Raw genomic sequence first — 17,429 nt, 5'->3', positions numbered from 1 at the left:
CCCGTGCCATGTGCTAGCGAAGCGAGGAATAGGGAGAGAGAGGAGTTGAACACGTGGCTGCAGGGATGGTGCAGGAGGGAGGGTTTTGGTTTCCTGGATAATTGGGGCTGTTTCTGGGGTAGGTGGGACCTCTACAAACAGGATGATCTTCACTTGAACCAGAGGGGTACCAATATCCTGGGGGGGAGATTTGCTAGTGTTCTTCGGGGGGGTTTTAAACTAATTCAGCAGGGGGATGGGAACCTAAATTGTAGTTCCAGTGTACAGGATGTTGAGAGTAGTGAGGTCAGGGATAAGGTTACAAGGACGCAAGAGGGCACTGGCAAGCAAGAACCTGGTTTAAAGTGTGTCTACTTCAACGCCAAGAGCATCCGGAATAAGGTGGGTGAGCTTGCAGCATGGGTTGGTACCTGGGATCTCGATGTTGTGGCCATTTCGGAGACATGGGTAGAGCAGGGACAGGAATGGATGTTGCAGGTTCCGGTATTTAGATGTTTCAGTAAGAACAGAGAAGATGGTAAAAGAGGGGAGGGGGGGGGGGGGCGTGGGGTGGCATTGTTAATCAAGGAGAGTATTACGGCGACAGAAAGGACGTTTGAGGACTCGTCTACTGAGGTAGTATGGGCCGAAGTTAGAAACAGGAGAGGTGAGGTCACCCTGTTGGGAGTCTTTTATAGACCTCCGAATAGTTCCAGAGATGTGGAGGAAAGGATAGTGAAGATGATTCTCGACAGGGGCGAGAGTAACAGGGTAGTTGTTATGGGGGACTTTAACTTTCCAAATATTGACTGGAAATACTATAGTTCGAGTACTTTAGATGGGTCTGTTTTTGTCCAGTGTGTGCAGGAGGGTTTTCTGACACAGTATGTAGACAGGCCAACCAGGGGCGATGCCACATTGGATTTGGTACTGGGTAATGAACCCGGCCAGGTGTTAGATTTAGATGTAGGTGAGCACTTTGGTGATAGTGATCACAATTCGGTTAGGTTTACCTTAGCGATGGGCAGGGACAGGTATATACCGCAGGGCAAGAATTATAGCTGGGGGAAAGGAAATTATGATGTGATTAGGCAAGATTTAGGATGCGTAGGATGGGGAAGGAAACTGCAGGGGATGGGAACAATCGAGATGTGGAGCTTATTCAAGGAGCAGCTACTGCGTGTCCTTGATAAGTATGTACCTGTCAGGCAGGGAGGAAGTTGTCGAGCGAGGGAGCCGTGGTTTACTAAAGAAGTTGAAGCGCTTGTCAAGAGGAAGAAGAAGGCTTATGTTAGGATGAGACGTGAAGGCTCAGTTAAGGCGCTTGAGAGTTACAAGCTAGCCAGGAAGGATCTAAAGGGAGAGCTAAGAAGAGCAAGGAGAGGACACGAGAAGTCATTGGCGGATAGGATCAGGGAAAACCCTAAGGCTTTCTATAGGGAAATCAGGAATAAAAGAATGACTAGAGTTAGATTAGGGCCAATAAAGGATAGTAGTGGGAAGTTGTGTGTGGAATCAGAGGAGATCGGGGAAGCGTTAAATGAATATTTTGCGTCAGTATTTACAGTAGAGAAAGAAAAGGTTGTCGAGGAGAATACTGAGATTCAGACTACTAGGCTAGATGGGATTGAGGTTCACAAGGGCGAGGTGTTAGCAATTTTGGAAAGTGTGAAAATAGATAAGTCCCCTGGGCCAGATGGGATTTAACCTAGGATTCTCTGGGAAGCCAGGGAGGAGATTGCAGAGCCTTTGTCCTTGATCTTTATGTCGTCATTGTCGACAGGAATAGTGCCAGAAGACTGGAGGATAGCAAATGTTGTCCCCTTGTTCAAGAAAGGGAGTGGAGACAGCCCTGGTAATTATAGACCTGTGAGCCTTACTTCAGTTGTGGGTAAAATGTTGGAAAATGTTTTAAGAGATAGGATTTATAATCATCTTGAAAAGAATAAGTTCATTAGCGATAGTCAGCACGGTTTTGTGAAGGGTAGGTCGTGCCTCACAAACCTTATTGAGTTTTTCGAGAAGGTGACCAAACAGGTGGATGAGGGTAAAGCAGTGGATGTGGTGTATATGGATTTCAGTAAGGCGTTTGATAAGGTTCCCCACGGTAGGCTATTGCAGAAAATACGGAAGTATGGGGTTGAAGGTGATTTAGAGCTTTGGATCAGAAATTGGCAAGCTGAAAGAAGACAGAGGGTGGTGGTTGATGGCAAATGTTCATCCTGGAGTTTAGTTACTAGTGGTGTACCACAAGGATCTGTTTTGGGGCCACTGCTGTTTGTCATTTTTATAAATGACCTGGAAGAGGGTGTAGAAGGGTGGGTTCGTAAATTTGCGGATGACACGAAGGTCGGTGGAGTTGTGGATAGTGCCGAAGGATGTTGTAGGGTAGAGAGGGACATAGATAGGCTGCAGAGCTGGGCTGAGAGATGGCAAATGGAGTTTAATGCGGAAAAGTGCGAGGTGATTCACTTTGGAAGGAGTAACAGGAATGCAGAGTACTGGGCTCATGGGAAGATTCTTGGTAGTGTAGATGAACAGAGAGATCTTGGTGTCCAGGTACATAAATCCCTGAAAGTTGCTACCCAGGTTAATAGGACTGTTAAGAAGGCATATGGTGTGTTAGCTTTTATTAGTAGGGGGATCGAGTTTCGGAGCCACGAGGTCATGCTGCAGCTGTACAAAACTCTGGTGAGACCGCACCTGGAGTATTGCGTGCAGTTCTGGTCACCACATTATAGGAAGGATGTGGAAGCTTTGGAAAGGGTGCAGAGGAGATTTACTAGGATGTTGCCTGGTATGGAGGGAAGGTCTTACGGGGAAAGGCTGAGGGTCTTCAGGTTGTTTTTGTGGGAGAGAAGGAGGAGGAGAGGTGACTTAATAGAGACATATAAGATAATCAGAGGGTTAGATAGGGTGGATAGTGAGAGTCTTTTTCCTCGGATGGTGATGGCAAACACGAGGGGACATAGCTTTAAGTTGAGGGGTGATAGATATAGGACAAACTCCTGCAGTCACTTGTGAACTTGCTGGTGTCTCAACAGATTGAATGACTGGATGAATCCCTTCCCATACACAGAGCAGGTGAATGGCCTCTCCCCAGAGTGAGTGTGTTGGTGTTTCATCAGATCACTTCTGCTCTTAAAGCTCTTCTCACAGTCAGAATATTTAAAAGATCTCTTACCAGTGTGAGCAAGTTGCTGTTTTTTAAAAATTCTTTCATGGGATGTGAGCATCATTGGCTAAGCCAGCATTTGTTGCCAATTCCTAATTGCTCGAGAAGGTGCTGGTGAGCTGCCTTCTTGATCTACTGCAGTCTCTCTGGTGCATGCACAACCACAGTGCTGTTAGCAACGGAGTTCCAGAATTTTGCTCCAGTGACAGTGAAGGAACAGTGGTGATATATATGCAGTTATACAGTTATATAGGGCATTGGTGAGACCACATCTGGAGTACTGTGTACAGTACTAGTCTCCTTATTTAAGGAAGGATATCAATGCACTGGAAGCAGTTCAGTACTAGACAAATACATGTTTCAAGGGCGGCGCAGTGGTTAGCACTGCAGCCTCACAGCTGCAGGGACCCGGGTTCGATTCTGGGTACTGCCTGTGTGGAGTTTGCAAGTTCTCCCTGTGTCTGCGTGGGTTTTCTCCGGGTGCTCCGGTTTCCTCCCACAAGCCAAAAGACTTGCAGTTTGGTAGGTAAATTGGCCATTATAAATTGTCACTAGTATAGGTAGGTGGTAGGGAAATATAGAGACAGGTGGGGATGTTTGGTAGGAATATGGGATTAGTGTAGGATTAGTAGAAATGGGTGGTTGATGGTCGGCACAGACTCGGTGGGCCGAAGGGCCTGTTTCAGTGCTGTATCTCTAATCTAATCTAATCTAATCTAAAAATCAACGCACCCATTCCAGGTAAGATTCTGAGGGGTTTTGACAGGGTGGATGTGGAAAGGATGCTTCCCCTTGTTGGAGAATCTAGAACTAGGGGTCACTGTTTAAAAATAAGGGGTCACCCATTTAAGACAGAGATGAGGAGAAATTATATCTCTCCAAGGGTCGTGCGTCTTTGGAACTCTCTTCCTCAAAAGGCAGTGGAAGCAGTCTTTAAATATTTTTAAGGCAGAGGTAGATAGAGTCTTGATAAGCAAGAGGGTGAAAGGTTGTTGTGGTAGGCGGGAATGTGGAGTTGAGGTTACAATCAGATCAGCCATTATCTTGTTGAATGACGGAGCAGGCTCAAGGGGCCGAGTGGACTCCTCCTGCTCCTAATTCGTATGCTCCTATATTTCCAAGTCAGTGTGGTTGGGAACTTGCAGATGGTGATGAGCACATGCACTTCCTGCACTTGTTCCTCTCGGTGGAAGAGATCACAGGTTTGGAAGATGCTTTCGAAGGAGGCGTGGTGAGGTGCTGCAGTGTATCTTGTAGATGGTACAGACTGCTGTCACTGTGTATTAGTGGTGGAGGTAGAAAATGTTTAAGGTGATGGATGAGGTGCCAATCAAGTAGTCTTCTTTGTCTTAGATGGAGTCAACCTTCCTGATGAGTGTTGTTGGTGTGGCACTCATCCAGGCAAGTGGAGAGTATTGCTGAAAAAACAGACATGGTGCCAAAGCTTTTCATCTTGCTCTCATCAGGACAATCCGCAAGAATAACCAATGTAAAGGAAAACAACAACTTATGTTGCATGAGAAGAGAGTGCTGATTGGTTGGCAAGTGACCTCTGATTGGATGAGGCATTGCCATGGTGAATGCACCAGTTTACGGTAACTGACAGTTAACTGTCAAGCTTTGTTTTAAATTTAAACCAGGCAGCTTGACTCTGATAGGTCAAGGCATTGCCCTGAGGAATAAACCAGCTGTCACTTATTTTGTTCAGCTGAAACAGGTGCAATGTTTGTACATATTCTTTCTGTCTGCAAAGAACAGGGCTCTGTGTATTAATATATGTAGCTTCCAGTACGCACAAATGCGCCTCACTGTGAAGCCCCACTGACAATCTTAAATTGGTTGTCAGCGTAATGCTTAGCACACTGAAGATTATTTAGTAACTGTTTTCTGATTGAGTAATCACATCTAATGTTGGACAATGTGTTTTGAGTTTTGCAAGCACGGGATGGTTGAGTACGGCCTGTACCTTGCCCGTTGCGAACAGCAGAAGGGACATATTGTTTGATACGATCCGCCAGTCACTGGGACGTACGGCCTATATACCTAGCATCACACTGGCATTGAAATTCATATATCACATTACTCATTTGTGTGATAAGCAGAACGTCTTTTTGGCTTGACGGCAGCATCCTGTTAGTGGTGAACACTACACGTGTTGCTACTGCATAGTAGCAGCGTGAAACCGCTAGCTTTACCTGTCGGTCAAATTTTTGGGATACATTACCTTTCCATGGTAATTTGAGGTAGACTGGGCACTTTTCAGGGCCAAAAAAGATGGCCTTCGGCTTATTCATAAGTTTGCGCGATATACAGCGAGGAATGATCTGATCAAGGTAACCATCATAACGCAGGATGCCTTTGATTCACCCTACTTCAGCATCAAGCTCGCATGGTGAGCAAGTGGCTTGGGCCCTATTTACGAGTTGCCGATAAGGCCAATCTTACAGCGTGTGGAACTGTAAGAATCCCAACGCGTGTACTGACCAGTGAAGATACGTTTGTGGCAAACTTTGGTAGAGAACCCCTTAGCAGATTTCTCAATTAGTATGTAAAGGAAAGGGAGCTCATTTGACTGCTCCATTTCAAAGGTGAGTGGAGGATGGAGCCCATTAATATGTGTAAGGGGTTCTCTACCACGGTCTACTGCACACCTCCCTTCACAATGGTTACCTTGATCAGACCCCAGAGGACTGTGGAGACTCAGTCATTGAGTATGTTCAAAATAGAGATTTCTAGATATTAAAGATATCAAGGGATATGGGGATAGCACGGGAAAATGGCGTTGAAATAGAAGATCAGCCATGATATGGTTAAATGGCGGAGCAGACTTGAGCTGGAGCTGGATGACCTACTCCTGCTCCTATTTCTTATGTTCCTATTCTTACTTCCCCTCTGGAATTCAGATCTTTTGTCCATGTTTGACCTATGGCTGTAATGAGATCTGCAACCAAGTATGCTGGTAGAACCCAAACTGAGCAGTGGTGAAAAGTGTGTTGGTGAGTCAGAGGCCAGAATTGGAAGAACACAGAGTTCATAAAATCATAGAAAGACACAGCACAGTGGGAGGCCATTCAGCCCCTTGTGCCCGCACCAGCCCTTTGAAAGTGCTGTGCAACTTAGCCCCACTCTCCTACCGTTTACCTGTAGTCCTACAAATTTTTCAATTCAAGTGTTCATCCTTTTGAAACTTACTATTGAATCTGCTTCCGCCACCCTTTCAGGCAGTGTGTTCCAGATCAGAACAACTCACTGCATAATGTCTTTCCCCATGTCGCCCAGGTTCTTTTGCCAATTAATCTAAATCTGCGCCGTCTGCTTCCCGACCCTTCTAACACTGGAAATAGTTTCTCTTTAGCAAGAGGGCTGTCTGCCTGGGAGAGATCACAGAGATAGGGAGATGGAGGAAATTGAAACAATAGGACCAATATTTTAAAGGCTGATGCCACCAGACATCTTCCCCAGTACAGAATGCAACTCACTACTAACAGAAACAATGTTTTTCTCACTGATAAATATGTAGAAAGGTGATACATAATGAGGGGGCAAACAATCTCTGTATCTTTAACTAACAGCACCATGGATATAGCGAAATGAATGACCTGATCAACTTCACACTGAAGTGACTGAAACTCAGAAAAGGAACTCCAGGAGAACAAAATACTGACAAACGTTAAACAGTTTTGTTGTATTACGACTGAAGCAGGGGGAGTGCACTGTCTTTTCTAGTTCCACTTCTCCACAGGTCACAACATATATTTTTCTGAATGTATACCCAGTTACCGAAGCAGTCAATCATATACTCTACCCTTTATCCCAGAATAAAATACACCAAACAGGTTTAGAACCATATTAAAATTACAGCACAGAAGGGGGCCATTCAGCCTATCATGTCCGTGTTGGCTGAAAAAACTAGCCGCCCAATCTAATTCCACCATCCATTACCTGGTCCATAGCCTTGCTGTTTACAGCACTTCAGGTGCATGTCCAGGTACCTTTTCAAAGAATTGAGGGTTTCTGCCTCCACCACCATTCCTGGCAGTGAATTCCAGACACCCACCACCCTCTGGGTGAAAAAGTTTTTCCTCATGTCCCCTCTAATCCTTCTACCAATCACCTTAAATCTGTGCCCCCTAGTAATTGACCTCTCCGCTCCGGGAAACAGGTCCTTCCTGTCTACTCTATCTAGGCTCCTCATAATTTTGTACACCTCAATCAAGTCACCTCTCAGCCTCCTCTGTTCTAAGGAAAACAACGCTAGCCTACCCAAGCTTTCCTCATAGCTGCAGCTTTCAAGCCCTGGCAACATTCTTGTAAATCTCCTCTGTACTCTCTCCAGAGCAATTATGTCCTTTCTGTAATGTGGTGACCAGAACTGCAAGCAATACTCCAGCTGTGGCCTAACTGGCGTTTTGTACCATTCCAGCATTACATCCCTGCTTTTGTATTCTATACCTCGGCCAATAAGGGCCATATGCCTTATTCACCACTTTATCTACCTGTCCTGCCACCTTTAGGGACCTGTGGACATGCACTCCAAGATCTCTCACTTCTTCTACCCCTCTCAATATCCTCCCGTGTACTGTGTATTCCCTCGCTTTATTTGCCCTCCCTAAGTGCATTACCTCACACTTCTCTCCATTGAATTATTTCATAATTCTTTAATAAACAACAAAATTATCAGTTTATTATAAAACGAGACTTAGCCAGTAACAAAGCAAAGCAGTAACAGAAAGATTGAAATATGAAAGTTCCCCTTTTTAAGTTCCACACACCAACTCTCACACACACTGAAAACAATACAGATATTCTTTCTGCAGAGGTCTGTTACAAAAAAAAAGACAAAAAGTACTTTGGCCAAATACTTGCAAATTCTTGAAGAAATAAAGATATGGAAAGATGTCAGTTGTCCCTTTTTGGTCTGGTGTCCCAAATACGCATAGACGGCTGTCACTGGGATCTTTCTGGGTCAGTTTGACAGATTTTTCAGGAGAAATGCAGCATCAGTTTCTCTATTTCTTACACTTGATTCTCAGGAAGTTCTCAAAAGGATGGAAGAGGGTGAGCTGATGTTGGTTGCTCTCATGGCTGGTTTTCTCCAACTGTCTTCAAAACAGTTCATGCCCCAACACACGGTCCAAAGCGAAACCAAAAACAATATCAAGCCTTCTGACCCCTATAAATCTTGACCTGTCACTCTTCTGGAAAAATCTTTCCCAGGTTGCCAAGGTTTCTGTTGTTTATTGCTTAAAGCACATGACCTCCAGCAAGATTGTTTTTTAAAAAATGTTCTTTTCATGAACGGTCAACAACAAAGCAAAGTCCAGCTTCTATGAAATCGTTAGCCTTTTAATGAATCTATCTCCACAATTTTAGTATAAGCCCTCAAAATATGTACTTAATAAAAATATAGAAGCACTTTCATAACAGTTGATAAAAGTAATATCAATTTAAGTGTTAATAGATAAATTGTTAAAGGGGGTTCATACTTGCTCAATTGACTGGCCAACTCGGGTTCCACCACTCAAGTACCTCGACTGGTTGTAGAACACGCTGTCGCCTTCGTCGTCTGGCCTCTGAGCTCTCTTCCTGTTGGTTCCCAGGATGATCAATCACCACTCACCAACATTTCACTGCCAGATGAAGTCAGGGCTCAGAGAAAGAAAACAATGAGGCCACTAATGTGAGTCATGAAAGACAATTAGACAACATGATTCAAGTTATAAATGAAAGTATTGGAAATCAAGTCAAATGACCTGTTGCAATTAATATAATCATTTTGTGCGACCCTGGAAGGGAGTTGGAATGGATAAATTTCACTCTTGTATACATAGAAACATAGAAAATAGGAACAGGAGTAGGCCATTCAGACCTTCGAGCCTGCTCCGCCATTCATTATGACCATGGCTGATCATCCAACTCATTAGCCTGTTCCCGCTTTCGCCCAGTACTCTTTGATCCCTTTAGACCCAAGAGCTATATCTAACTCCTTCTTAAAAACATACAATGTTTTGAGCTCAACTGCTTTCTGTGGTAGCAAATTCCACAGGCTCACCACTTTCTGGGTGAAGAAAGTTCTCCTCATCTCAGTCCTGAAAGGTTTACCCCTGGTTCTGGACTCCCCCACCATCGGGAACATCCTTCCTGCATCTACCTTGTCAAGTCCTGTTAGAATTTTATAGGTTTCTATGAGATTCCCCCCTCACTCTTCTGAACTCCAGCGAATATAATCCTAACTGACTCAATCCCTCCTCATACATCAGTCCCACTGTGAGAATAAAAAATACTGAAATGTTGTTTCTACAGCTTGTGGAAAATTACCAAGAAGTCATTTCTACACAACATAATGAAATCACTGAACAAGGGAACTGATAAGGGTATGTGAGTAAAGACCTTGAGACAGTACGGCAGTTAAAAATTGTGCTTATGCAGAGAAAAGAAAAACAGCAAGAGTTAGAACAAAGGATGTAGTGAATGAGAAACTGCCCCACTAAGATAAAGGCTGACAGCTGCAAGTTAACACACACACAGGAGGCTTGCAAAAGAATGGAGAGCCAAATAAGGTAAAACAAAAACAAGAGTCAGGGGCGAGAAAGTTAGAGTAGGGGGAGAAGTAAACAGAGGAGGAGACTGTAGCAACCATAGGATAGGTTAGTGTCATAATACGTTATAACCAATAATGTAAAATAAAGGCGTGGACAAATGGATTTGTATTGTATAAACATGAACTGAATATGTTGATGGGTGTGCCTGCTTGTAGGACACCCGATCTTGCAAGAACGTTAAATAAACTTACTTCTTCAGAGTTTGACTTGGTGTAAATTATTATTAAGTGGGCTACGTTTCTCACAATTGGGGGCTCGTCCGGGATCTCTTCATCATTGCCGGGACCGCGGCCGACGACAGACGAGAAGACGCGTCCCGTTAATTTAAAAACGGTCTCGTTTCTCTCGTCGGTCGCGGACCAGAGTAATCGACTGAAAACGATCCTAGGGAAGTCACTCTGAATGAGTATTTAGTGCAGCAGGTACACACGTGAAGTCAGGCAACTCCGTGCACGGACCAAGGTAAGAAAAACGACTTTTAAGTATTATCTTGGTGACTTATGGTTAACTGTAGGATAAGACCTTCTAAGTACTAATTGTAAAGTCCTTGAGGAGTGAATTTTACAGTCCTGCAGTATAAGACCCTTCAGCTAGGAGGTGAGTACTGTATGGTATAAGACCCTTCAGTTAGGAGGTGAGTACCGTAAGGTATAAGACCCTTCAGTTAGGAGGTGAATACTGTGGGGTATAAGACCCTTCAACTAGGAGGTGAGTACCGTAAGGTATAAGACCCTTCAGTTAGGAGGTGAATACTGTGGGGTATAAGACCCTTCAACTAGGAGGTGAGTACCGTAAGGTATAAGACCCTTCAGTTAGGAGGTGAATACTGTGGGGTATAAGACCCTTCAACTAGGAGGTGAGTACCGTAAGGTATAAGACCCTTCAGCTAGGAGGTGAATACTGTGGGGTATAAGACCCTTCAACTAGGAGGTGAGTACCGTAAGGTATAAGACCCTTCAGCTAGGAGGTGAATACCGTAGGGTACAAGACCCTTCAGTTAACCATGGGAAATAAATCGTCTAAAAAGGAAGATGATGGGAGACAAGGAAAGTCTGCCGGCAACATCCCTCCAGAAAGTCCATTGGGACGGATGTTGGAGTATTGGGATTTAGAGTCAAAAACCAAGGAGAAAAAGACCCAAATATGATCTAAGGACAGCAAGAAGGACCACCCCTAAACCCGACGATAATGACGACGATAGAGACAGAGAGTCTCCTAAGACAATGATGCCCTTGAGAGAGGTACCAATAGGAAATAATGAAATTGGATTTGTTAGTGCACCATTAACGTCAGGAGAGGTAAGAGTGTTTAAAAAGGAAATGAAAGTCCTCGTAGAAGACCCCTTAGGATTGGCAGACCAAGTAGATCAATTTCTCGGTCCAAGTATATATACTTGGACGGAATTAATGTCTATTATGAACATATTATTTACGAGTGAAGAAAGGGGAATGATTAGACGGTCTGCAATGAAAATTTGGGAAAGAGAAAACCCTCCCGGGGTAGAGGGAAACGAACCAGCCGAACAAAAATACCCTAATCAAAACCCGCAGTGGCAGAACAATAACGTCGGCCATAGGGGCCAGATGAAAGACTTTAGAAATCTGATAGTAAAAGGCATTAGGGAATCTGTCCCGAAATCACAAAATTTGAATAAGGCCTTCGAAGTAAGACAGGAAAAGGATGAGACTCCCTCAAATTTCTTACAGAGATTACGGGACACAATGAGGAAATATTCAGGTTTGGATCCAGAAGACCCGGTTGCCCAAGGTCTCCTTCGAGTCCATTTTGTAACAAAATCATGGCCAGACATCCAAAAGAAAATTCAAAAGATAGATGGATGGAGTGAAAAACAATTGGACGAACTGCTCAGAGAAGCGCAGAAAGTTTTCGTTAATAGAGATGAAGCCAGAGAAAAACAGTGAAGCTTAAATGAGATGGTAATTGTACAAGTGTAAACAAGTTGTAAACAAGTAGTTGAAGCCCCTGCAAAACTTATGCCTTTACAGAGTTACCGCAGGCCCCTCTTATGGCACAAGCAGGCGATGTATTGAGTGCGACCCGTCTGGGTGTTGAAGGCTGTTTCTAGACAAATAGAGACCATTAAAGGCACCTAGGTGGGATCAAGGGATTGATTTTTTAAAATGTTTTGAAGAATCAAAGGGGGGACTGTGAGAACAGAATTTAGATTTTAGAATTTTTAAAAACAGAATTACATGGGAACATTTAAGATGAAACAATTATTCAGTCATGTATTGCTAACAAGCTAGCTTCAGTGCTGTAGGGAGGGACAGCTTATCAGAAATGACTTCATAACTTCAGGGCTGCAGAGGCAACTTGGCCTTGCAGCTGGTACAGCGAGAGAGAGAGAGAGAGAGAGACATTGTACTTCAACAGCACTCTTCTTATCACCCAGACATGACAATCCTAGGGAAAAGTTAGAATGAAAAACATACCGACCAGGCTAATACACGCCCCCTTGTTAGAGGGTGGCTCAGCCTACCCTTCTGATTCAGCAGTTGCTGAGTTTTTTATATTTGCTTTTATATTATACTGTTTAAATGTTATTTGGGTAAATAGATCCACATAATCCTAGCGAATATATATAATCATATATAAGTTGATCAGTAGAGAGAAGGTTATCATAGAATGATAAAAGGGGGGAATGTGGAAGTGAGCAGAAAGGCATGGCACTATGCTTAATGGGAAATATAGCCAAGTTAGGAATAGTAGCTTTGCTGAGCTTTGATTTTAAGTGGCAGAAACCACAATGAAATAGTTAAAAGGGATGGCCAGAGTGTGTGCAAGCTGTGGCAGCCACAGCACTGTTGGTCGAAGAAAGTAGAAAATTGACCTTTGGAGGAGCCCTGGTAGTGAGTACTCCTCACCAGGTGAGAACGATACTGAGTCAGAAAGCGGGACGTTGGCTGACCGACTCAAGGATCCTAAAATACGAGGCAATCCTGTTGGAAAAAGATGACTTGACAATTGTAACAGACTCCTGTCTAAATCCAGCCACCTTCTTATGGAGAGAAGAAGGGGGATGCCAAGACATTGAGCATCAATGTTTAGATATTATAGAATACCAGACAAAGGTTAGAGAGGACTTGAGAGACATTCCCCTCCATGCAGGATATCGTTTGTTCATAGACAGATCCTCCCGAGTAATACACGGACAGAAACATAATGGGTACGCTATAATCGACGGGAAAGAAAATAGCGTAATTGAAGCAGACAGATTGCCCAATACCTGGTCTGCCCAAACTTGTGAACTATATGCTCTAAATCAGGCTCTTAAAAATCTGGAAAGGAGAGAAGGAACGATATATACTGATTCCAAATATGCGTTTGGAGTGGTACATACGTTTGGAAAAATCTGGCAGGAAAGGGGTCTGATAAACAGTAGAGGAAAAGAATTGGCCCATGAGGAGCTGGTAGAACAAGTCTTGAGTAACTTATTATTGCCAAAAGAAATTGCAGTGGTCCATATAAATGGGCACCAGAAAAATGAAACATTTGAAGCAAAAGGGAACCGATTGGCAGATGAAATAGCAAAGGAAGCGGCTTTGAACCCTCAGCCAATACCAATAAACATCCTAACCCCAGCTTTAATCGGACCCTCAGTAAACCCTATTTTTACAGAAGCTCAGAAAGAGGAATTAGTGAAGTGGGGGGTCAACGAGATACCTAGCGGGAAATGGATCCTACCTGATGGTAGGGAAGTAGTGAATAAACCCATCATGAGGGAAATAATGACTAATCTGCACCAAGGAAGTCATTGGGGAACCCAAGCAATGTGCGATTTGGTTTTAAGAAAATATGGATGTAAAGGGATTTATACTATTGCCAAACAGGTTTGCGAAGGATGTTTAATTTGCAAAAAGATAAACAAACAGTCTTTGAGAAAAAGAGTGTTGGGAGGGAGACAACCGAGTCTGAGACCATTCCAAAGTATACAGGTAGATTTTACCGAATTAACCCCAGTAGGGAAACTGAAATACATTCTAGTTTTAGTAGACCATTTGACAGGGTGGGTGGAAGCTTATCCCATGACTGCAGCTACATCCGGAGGAGCTTCTAAAGTAATATTGGAACAAATAATTCCCCGATACGGAATTGTAGAAAACATAGATTCAGACCAAGGAAGTCATTTTACCTCGAAGCTATTACAAGAAATAGTTAGGGGATTGGGAATCCAATGGGACTTCCATACCCCTTGGCACCCTCCCTCTTCGGGGCGGGTGGAAAGAATGAATCAGACCTTAAAGAAACACCTGTCCAAACTGGTACTTGAAACAAGGTTACCCTGGACAAAATGTTTACCTATAGCGATACTCAGAATTCGGACAGCCCCTAGAAAAGATGTGGGACTGTCCCCCTATGAAATGCTATTCGGATTACCCTATATGGGAACCAGGGGCGAGATGCCAACCTTAGAAACTAAAGATTCGTTTCTAAAGAACTATATACTGGCGTTGTCTTCCTCATTGTCATTCTTCAGGAAGCAAGGCCTGTTAGCACAGACCCCACCTCTCGAATTTGCAGTACACAAGATCCAACCAGGAGATTGGGTTCTGGTGAAATCGTGGAAAGAGACTAAACTACAACCGAACTGGGAAAGACCATACCAGACTCTCCTGACCACTGAAACAGCCATAAGAACGGCAGAAAGAGGTTGGACCCACTACACAAGAATCAAGGGGCCGGTACAACCCCCCGGCCGAGGAAGGAACTTGGACAACCGAATTAACAGAAGAACCATTGAAACTAAAGCTAAAAAGACTTTGAGTAACAAACTCTTTTTATATAGCGGCGCGAGAGTGCAAATACTGCGTGTAGTATTGTGTGTCTTTTCTCTTTCTCTCTCTCTCTCTTTCTTTCTTTTCAAAAGTAGCCAGGAAATCAGAACCAGATTAAAATGGGTTGGATGTTTTTGTATGCAGTAGTAGTCATCCCAGTAATGGGAAAAATAACAATGTGGGACGGAACTGACGGGGACAACGGTACACAGAAATCCCCAAGAGCCAGGACCCTCAGGTGGTAGAAGTAGACTTATGTTTCCTAATCCCATGTGGGGGCATACATAACCAAAGAAATTATCATGTGGAGTCCCTCCATTATTATGGGGATGGACTACTAACAGGAGACCCACTCCCACCGATTATATCCATTCACCAGAGCCCCATAAAACCAGGCCCAGGTTGTCCAGATAAGGAATGCAACCCTATATATATTTGACAATAAAAAGAACCGAGTGGACAGAAACGACTGGTGGAATATCCATCCAACGCCATCTGAATGGCTCAATAACAGAAGAACGACAAGTCAAAAATACCCACTTCCAATTAGACAACAAGGTGTTTGGAGTAACAGTTAGAGAAGGGAAAAAGAAAGGTGAATTAAAATGTTGTTTTCAGGTAACAAAAGATAAGACTGGTAAACCATCTAACAAACTAAAAGGGACCTCTCATAACGATCCTAACATAGTAAAAATAATAGAGGTAAAAGACTTGAGAAAGACAATTGAGATAGAAACCGGTTACGGGGACACAAATGCCTGGGTAGAATGGATAAAATATACTGTAAAAAGTTTGAACAAAAACAATTGCTATGCTTGTGCATCTGGTAGACCGATAGCTCAAGTATTACCTTTCCAGCTGGGGTGGGAGCGTGACCGAAAAGGCATGGAATGCATGTTAGCCCTATATCAGGATAAGACGGCTTGGGGTATTCAAACTTGCATATCCTTGTCATTAATGTTCCCTCCCCTAGAGAAAAAAGATTCAAGGACTCCCCCTTCATTTTTAGCCACCAGTGTGAATCACACATCATGCGTAAGTCGACACGGTGCGGAGCTAACCAGAAATATGGGAGAGTTGAAGTCATGCATCGAGACTGAGGGCGTAACTGGAAGAGTCAGGGGAGGGAACTACTCATCATTGAATGTCCCCAGAGTGGATTTATGGTGGTATTGCGGAGGAAAAATCCTGAGACAGACCCTACCCTCCCAGTGGAAGGGGACGTGCGCAATTGTTCAATTGGCAATACCATTCACTTTGGCATTTGAGAAACAAAAGATAATAACGAGGGAAAGGGGTAAAAGGGAAGCGATAGCGAACCCTTTTGACGACCAGGTGTACTTGGATTCCATAGGGGTCCCAAGAGGGGTACCTGATAAATTCAAGGCCCGAAACCAAATGACAGAATGGATAGTATCAACGGGAGTACAGACATTGAGAAGGCGGCTGAAATAATGCTCAGAGGATTTGAGAGGACATATGAGATCCCTCCTCAGTATGTAGAAAACAACAAGGATTAAGTAAAAGAAAAGGGGGAATTGTGAGAATAAGAATTATTGAAATGTTGTTTCTACAGCTTGTGGAAAATTACCAAGAAGTCATTTCTACACAACATAATGAAATCACTGAACAAGGGAACTGATAAGGGTATGTGAGTAAAGACCTTGAGACAGTACGGCAGTTAAAAATTGTGCTTATGCAGAGAAAAGAAAAACAGCAAGAGTTAGAACAAAGGATGTAGTGAATGAGAAACTGCCCCACTAAGATAAAGGCTGACAGCTGCAAGTTAACACACACACAGGAGGCTTGCAAAAGAATGGAGAGCCAAATAAGGTAAAACAAAAACAAGAGTCAGGGGCGAGAAAGTTAGAGTAGGGGGAGAAGTAAACAGAGGAGGAGACTGTAGCAACCATAGGATAGGTTAGTGTCATAATACGTTATAACCAATAATGTAAAATAAAGGCGTGGACAAATGGATTTGTATTGTATAAACATGAACTGAATATGTTGATGGGTGTGCCTGCTTGTAGGACACCCGATCTTGCAAGAACGTTAAATAAACTTACTTCTTCAGAGTTTGACTTGGTGTAAATTATTATTAAGTGGGCTACGTTTCTCACACCACCATCCCAGGTAAACCTTCGCTGCACTGCCTCCACAGCAAGAACTTCCTTCCTCAGATAAGGAGACCAAAACTGCACGCCATATTCCAGGTGTGGCCTCACCAAGGCCCTGTATAATTGCAGCAAGACATTCCTGCCCCTGTACTCAAATCCTCTTGCTATGAAGGCCAACATACCATTTGCCTTTTTTACCGCCTGTTGCACCTGCATGCTTACCTTCAGCGACTTGTGTACGAGAACACCCAGGTCTCGCTGCATATTCCCCTCTCTCAGTTTATAGCCATTCAGATAATCTGCCTTCCTGTTTTTGCTACCAAAGTGGACAACCTCACATTTATCCACATTATACTACATCTGCCAAGCATTAGCCCACTCACTCAACTTGTCCAAATCACCCTGAAGCCTCTCTGCATCCTCCTCACAACTCACCCTCCCACCCAGTTTTGTGTCATCAGCTAATTTGGAGATATTACATTTAGTTCCCTCATCTAAATCATTAATGTATGTTGTGAATAGCTGGGGTCCGAGCACCGATCCCTGCGGTACCCCACTAGTCACTGCCTGCTATTCAGAAAAAGACCCTACTCTTTGTTTCCTGTCCGCCGACCAATTTTCTATCCATTGCAATACACTACCCCCAATTCCATGCGTTTTAATTTTACATACCATTCCATTTTTGTATGATTGTAATACATGAACTTTTTCTCCAGTTTTTAACCCAAAAATGGTGGACGATCCTACCCAGAATGCTCCG

The 17,429-nt window shown here is 43.6% G+C and overlaps 1 protein-coding gene across 1 annotated transcript; it reads left to right on the top strand.

Moving 5' to 3' along the window:
* Window positions 1-10,070: 10,070 nt before the first annotated feature.
* LOC137381283 (uncharacterized) lies at window positions 10,071-16,633 on the top strand. Its single transcript, XM_068053624.1, has 2 exons — window positions 10,071-10,218; window positions 14,255-16,633. Exon 2 carries the CDS (start codon window positions 14,970-14,972, stop codon window positions 16,005-16,007), a length of 1,038 nt encoding a protein of 345 aa, XP_067909725.1. The 5' UTR covers window positions 10,071-10,218; window positions 14,255-14,969; the 3' UTR covers window positions 16,008-16,633.
* Window positions 16,634-17,429: the final 796 nt, after the last annotated feature.

The sequence above is a fragment of the Heterodontus francisci genome, chromosome 22, assembly GCF_036365525.1.
Source record: "Heterodontus francisci isolate sHetFra1 chromosome 22, sHetFra1.hap1, whole genome shotgun sequence".
Classification (NCBI taxonomy): Eukaryota; Metazoa; Chordata; class Chondrichthyes; order Heterodontiformes; family Heterodontidae; genus Heterodontus; species Heterodontus francisci.
Note: the sequence above shows the minus strand (reverse complement) of the source record. Positions and strands in the feature narration are given on the sequence as shown.